The sequence below is a fragment of the Gavialis gangeticus genome, unplaced genomic scaffold (assembly GCF_001723915.1).
Source record: "Gavialis gangeticus isolate Ggan-Ray unplaced genomic scaffold, GavGan_comp1, whole genome shotgun sequence".
In the NCBI taxonomy this organism is placed as follows: domain Eukaryota; kingdom Metazoa; phylum Chordata; order Crocodylia; family Gavialidae; genus Gavialis; species Gavialis gangeticus.
This window is the reverse complement of record NW_017729016.1, coordinates 13,094,995-13,101,385: the sequence shown is the minus strand read 5'-3', so window position 1 is coordinate 13,101,385 and position 6,391 is coordinate 13,094,995. Positions and strand designations below refer to the sequence as shown.

General features: G+C 39.5%; 1 protein-coding gene across 4 annotated transcripts in view; it reads right to left on the bottom strand.

Moving 5' to 3' along the window:
* The window catches only part of TRRAP (transformation/transcription domain associated protein), a 193,842-nt gene that overhangs the window by 58,280 nt on the left and 129,171 nt on the right, over nucleotides 1-6,391 (bottom strand). For 2 of the 4 annotated variants that reach the window (XM_019512890.1, XM_019512891.1), the window contains 3 exons: nucleotides 3,813-4,041; nucleotides 3,256-3,521; nucleotides 2,283-2,383 (listed from right to left, as the gene is read on the bottom strand). In XM_019512890.1, the coding sequence (XP_019368435.1) occupies nucleotides 2,283-2,383; nucleotides 3,256-3,521; nucleotides 3,813-4,041 (596 nt within the window). The remainder of the gene's footprint in view (nucleotides 1-2,282; nucleotides 2,384-3,255; nucleotides 3,522-3,812; nucleotides 4,042-6,391) is intronic. The other 2 variants (XM_019512892.1, XM_019512893.1) reach the window with 1 other exon arrangement.

Below are 6,391 nucleotides of genomic sequence, written 5' to 3'. Positions count from 1 at the left end.
AACAAGCACAAATGCATAGTGCTGCATCTAGGGAGAAGGAATCACCAGCACACTTACAGGCTGGGGGATGACCCTCTTCACAGCACTGTAGCAGAAAGAGACCTCGGTGTCATAAGAAGGATGGTACGTCCACAGGTGACCTTTAGCTTCCTATGTAGTTGACAGACAGAAAATACCTATCTCTTTCTCAGAGACTGCAATTTAAAACTTGCCCCTTTTCCTGTTTAAGATAGGATTTTCTTACTAAAAACAATGCTTAAATTTGGTACATTTTTGGCAAGCGGAAGGAAGAATTAAAGAGTAAATATCTCTTTAAAAGATTACCATTCTATTCTGTAGAAGTACTTTGAATACAGGCAGACAGCTTTAATTATTTACTTCATCTGCCCCCACTAAAAATATAAACTGCCTCTTTTAGATGAGGTGTAAAACTAAGGCCCATTTGTGGTCATTAAAGAACCTATTGCACTTTCCATCAAAGTAATTACATTCTACCTATTTAAAATTCTCTCTAGTTTCCATTGGAGAATATATTCATCATTTTCTGACCTAAACTGCTGTGTAGTGTTGCAGTGTATAATTTAAAAGCTGATGGGTTTCACCTAATAAACAACTACATTGCAGATGTGAAGTGTCTCCCCTGCACACCAGATACAGGAATACTGGCTGTAGAAGAATATACACAAGACTTCTTGAATAATACTGAATTTGTGAAGGTATCACTGGACATAAAGTTTGACCAAGAGGTCATAAATTAATTGTCCTAGTCGATTAAAGGCACCACGCATCCTCCTCAATAGTAATAAACAACCTGTTAACACGAAAGACAGGTGTCAAATAGGGGACCATGAAACGGGCCATATTCGATTCGGATTCAGCCCGAATCATGGACAGTGATTTGATTCGTTGATTCGGATCACTGTCCCCAATTGAATTCATCCAATTCCAAATCTGAAGATTCAATGCTGATTCAGGCAAATCGGCCATAGACACAGCTTTAAAAGTTTTTTCTACTTACCTCAACGTATCGGGTGCAGCTTGCGAATGGATGGCACATCCCACAGGAGCGTGAGGGGGGGGGCCCCCACATGCTAGGCAATGAACCTGGAAGTAGACTCGAAGTACTATCGGGCTGCTTCTGGGTCTGCCAGGGAGCATGCTGAGGGGCCCCCCCACCCCTCTCAGCTCAGCAATTGGCCACGGGGGGACCCCAGGTGCCACCCCCAGCCCCAGGAGGCACCAGTCACCAAGCCAGGGGTGGAGGCTCTACAGCAGACCTGGAAGCGGACCAGAAGTGCTTCTGGTCCACTTCTGGGTCTGCTGAGCATGCTGATAGCCCTCTGCGCTCCTGTGGGATGCTCCACGTGCCCCAGCATCACAGCATTCGTGAGCCCCTGCTACCTAGAGGTATGTAGAAAAAATGTTTAAAGCTGTCTCTATGTCCGAATCTCTCCAAATCCATTTGGAGGGTTCTGATTCGACTCTGAGAGATTAAAGGGTCCTCTCATTCAATTCGGATTCAGAGATTCAGCCACCAAATCGAGCTGAATCTCCACTGAATTGAATCAAGGACCAAAGCTTCACACAGCCCTAGTGACAAAGTGGATTGAGAAGACGACTCAATACTGGGTGTTTAAATTACTGCTAATAATGCCTCCATAGTTCGCGATATGTTATTCCCCAATATGAAAACAGTTTACACCTGGTCTTTGTGTCCTGGAGAACTGTGATCCAGCTGTTTTGTCCAACTAATCCAAATTACATCAATGAGCTGCATTATTTTAGCAGTTAATAAGGGGATATACAATGAACTCAGATTAGAAGGCCTTGTTCTAGCAGCTCTGAGTTTATGCAGCTTTCTCTTATTTGAACGGTACTCCAAAAGTTAATTCTGTATCCAAAAAAAGTATTTCCTTTTGGCAAATACTATCATACTAGAAATTTGTGCACTGTACAACCTGTATGTTTAGTGGACTAGGCATGGAATAAGGAAAAGGTCTGGTTTGCACCTCTAGGTCTTTGCATTCTCTCCTCACCATACATAAAACTACTTTAACAGAGATGAGGCAAGGATTATTTTAGTTTGTTGCTAATATTTGAAGATGTATGGTAGTAAGCATCGTTAGTTCCAACATCACAAGAACCAAGTGTCAATTTGTTCCTATGATCATCTTTCACCTGCTTTTATACTGGGTTTAGCATTTTAAAAACTTTTCTGCTTCAATATTTTGTTGAAGCATCCCTGCTGAAATTCCACCAGATGCATGTTCACCCATACTTACTTGTTAATCTGAGCTAGGAACATTCCTTTCAGTGCATAGAACTCAGCAGTCATCTCCTTGGTGAAATACTTCAGATTAGTTGATTCAATGACCTCAAGGCCCTGTTAAATACATGTTTGTGAAAAAAGTTTGTAATATTAATTTTGTATCAATATAGGAAAACACTTTCATTAAAAAAAGAGCCAAAATAAAAATTTACTTGCAACTGAAACAAACCACTAATCAATATTTTTAAAAAGAATTTCCTATTTTGATTTTTTTCCTAAAATCTAAGATGATAGTGATTTTTTTTTAAATCTCCATTTTCCCCTTACGAAATTCTTTCCAGAAGGACTATAACTTGCATTTGCCAGGTGATAGATTCACTTCTCTACTTTAACTTCACTAACCCTATACTCAATCTCAGCTTTTTTTTTTTTTTTTTACCTATAGTCACATCCCATTTTTCCTTTCCATTTAACTTGCTCAGTTTCACTTTTTGTACGTCAACATTCATCAAATATGCAGTAGGTCACTTAAAACTTTGGTTTAAGTCCTCACTTAGTCTTAGGACAGACAGTCTTTTCTCTGTTAGTCTTTTCTCCTTTTCTCCATACAGTATGCCTTTAATGCACCTTTCATTTATATGTCTCTATATCTATACAGAAATATAAAATAGTTCTTGCTCTCTCAGTAGATATCTATTTTAATACAGATTTTAGAAAATTTGCATGTTTTTTACTATGCTGATTGATTCTTTTGCATTATATTTTTCTGTTCATTTCATTAACTAACTGTATTTAATTTTGTTACTTCAAATCACTGTCTTTATGCGTTCATACATTAGTCCCTTGATTATAATCAAGTTTTGACATAACTGGATGGCCTACTTCAGCCCTTGGTCTCCACCTGACAAACCTATTATGATCAACATGAACTGAATTCATTTAGGAGTCCCAAGCAGCATGCCTTAACGCATATCTGACTCGCATACCTGCATGCACTCATTTTTGCCCATGACTCCCGCCAGCTGAAGGTAGCATTTAACTTGCTGTCGAATCTTCTGAAAACAATCCACAATAGGTACAGTAGGAATAGTATGAATACGACTTAATATGTCCAGTGCCACATTGACCAGTCCTTGTTTTCGGGCTATCTTTCCATATTGGATAATTGCTGAAGCTGAAGCATGAACTCCCAACATTGCATTGTTGGAACTGGGATCGTGCTGAGAGCTATTCTCATAGGCTGTCACAATGGCTGGAGATGCAAAGAAAGTAAAAAGTTAAAGATCAGAAAACAAACTACATAAAGCAAAATTTTACAAGTTATTAATGACATATGAACATATGGCTTATGAAAGTGGAATATTAAGATACGTTTTTCAAGCTGAAGTTTAAGCATGGAAAATAAGAAACCTTCAAAATGAAGTTCTATTTCAAAATCTTCATTTAACGAACAAAATCAACTAGACTCAAAGTGCTTAAAACTAGAGAAAGGAGACATTTAAGAAAATAAGTCTTTTAAACAGTGTGTTGATTGGAAAATTACATGATGAATGCATGCTGGACCAGGCAGTTTTACCCTGGTAATGATGCTGCCTCCACATGAAAATGCTGCTCCAGTGTGATAAGTCATCTGATACAATGGGTAACCTGTTCCTCCAAGTCTTTACAACAGTTTTCATATCATGTAAACTGTTGTTCCTCCCAAGATTAGTTGGTTGTAGTCCTGCATTTATTTGAGCTGCTTCTTGAAGCTCTATGATTTGCTGGGCTGCCTAAAGGGATTTAAAGAATATAAATTACAATAGAAGCAAATCTTGCCCACTAATTAGAGAAGTCCATTTTAAGATTGCAGCGCTACACAAACGTAATCAGCTGGTGACATCATTTTGTCTGATGAAAATCGCCATCAACACTTTGACCCTTAAGTCACCTAGAACAACAACTGAGCTATGTATATTGTTAGTTTTGCAGAACTGACTATTGATAGGGTATCAGGTGACCTCAGGACTTTCAAGTAAGACAGCCAGTCAGTCTATATAATTCAACACTAAGCCAAAAATAAAGTAAAGTAAAAAATCAATATTTTGACCTTAAGAAGTTAGTAAATGGGAAAAAAAAAATCACTGACACACTGACCTAACAGCATGACTAAGGCATGCACTCTGGCTGAAAATCCCATGCTTTTAAACGGTTACCTACACATTCAGGTTCAAAATTTCAGTATGGTAATTTTAATCTCTCACCTTCTCTAAACAGGCAAATGAGTACCAGAGTGATGTGGCTGGCCATGTTAGTCTGAAGCGAGGCAGAAAGCAGGGTAGATGCGCACCTTAGAGGACAAACTAAGAGATATATAGCAAATATTTTTGTGAGCCCAAGCTCACTTCATCAGATGCTGTGAAAGGACATGCACAAAGCAGTGTATAAAAGATAGCGTGTGATTAGAATACAAAACATGGGAAGGGAGCAGGGGAGTGGTGACGAGGCAGTGCTGTGGGAGGCAAACAAGCAATAAACCCATAGGAACAAGGGACCACAAAAGTTAATCCAGGTAATGGGATAAGAATGAATTTCCTCTGTGGTCTCCTCTTTGATGAGACTTTAAGCACTGTCATCTTTTATGCACCCAGTATACCTTACCAACTCTAGCCATTGTTTCCCATTAGTAGTACAGGTTTGTTTCTGTATACTTGTAAGAAAAAAAATTCAGCCCCCAATCAAACACTGAGCAGCTATACTAGGGTTTACCTCTAAAGGAAACAACTACATAACTTTCCACATATACAGTCAAATCCCTGTTATCTGGCATGAGTGGGGAATGCCAGGTACCAGTTATCTAAAAATTGTGGTTCTCTGAGGCAGATAACGTGGTGTAGTGGGGTGGCGGCAGTGCAGCAACGGCGCAGGGTGGTGGGGGACAGCAGTGGCTGCTATGCACGAGCTTTCCCTGCCCCCCAGCCAGAAATTCCAGTTAATAAAGTATCCCAGTTTGTAGAATGCTGGATAACAGGGATTTTACTGTACTGGATTGGGCTACAAACACCTTCCTATAAGCTTGCAGTAAATGTCAGACTTTTCTCTCTCTTAAACCTTTTTATTCATGAAAACCAGGAGAGGTGTGAATCTGTAATTACTCACAGTTCTTGCATGTTTTATTTTGCACTCATGTTTTTTTCACATCCCTAATCCAAGTGACATGATTCAGATTAAGAAAACGATTTTCATACCTATTTAGTTTTCTCAAATAAACTAAAAGGAACAAACAGAAGATGGCAGCAGTCTCACACCTATTAGAAGTAGCAGACATTTTGTTGAACTTCAACAATCTATAGAAGAGAATCACAAACTTTTATTGGAATTTAATTATCTAGAGTACAATAAAACTGATGTACTGTTCTCTAAACTAATTCTCAACAGATACCAGTTGTATTCACTGTTAATCAACCAAATAAGATAACTTTCCAAAAAAAAACCCTGAAAAAAACCTCCACCCCTCAGTCCACAGTTACAAAGTCAAATCTCTTGAAACAAAATAAATTAAGCAAAGTAATATTTTCCTACAATCATCTCAGTATCAGCTCACACAATAGCTTAACCTTCATTCTACTCCCATTCATCATGTAAATTTAATTTTCTTGCAGGTATTTAATCATGCACTATCTGATATAAAAAAGTAATTACTGCAGTGCAAATTCACTGTTGGGTTTGTGCCTTTGTCATTCATTGTCTATTTTATCACTTCTACACGGGATATATACATATAGGTAAGACTATTATAGTTTCATAGTTTCTAGGGTCGGAAGGGACCTGAGCAGATCATCTAGTCCGACCCCCTGCCATGGCAGGAAAGAGCACTGGGGTAAAACGACCCCAGTAAGGTGGTCATCCAACCTCCTCTTAAAAACCCCCAGGGTGGGAGCCTGCACCACCTCACTTGGAAGCTGGTTCCAGACTCTAGCCACCCTGACCGTGAAGTAGCGCCTCCTGATGTCCAACTTAAACCTTCCCTCCGCCAGCTTGTGACCGTTGTTCCTGGTCACTCCTTGCGGCGCTCGGGGGAACAGGGACTCCCCCAGCGCCTGCTGATCCCCCCTAACCAGTTTATAACAGGCCACAAGATCC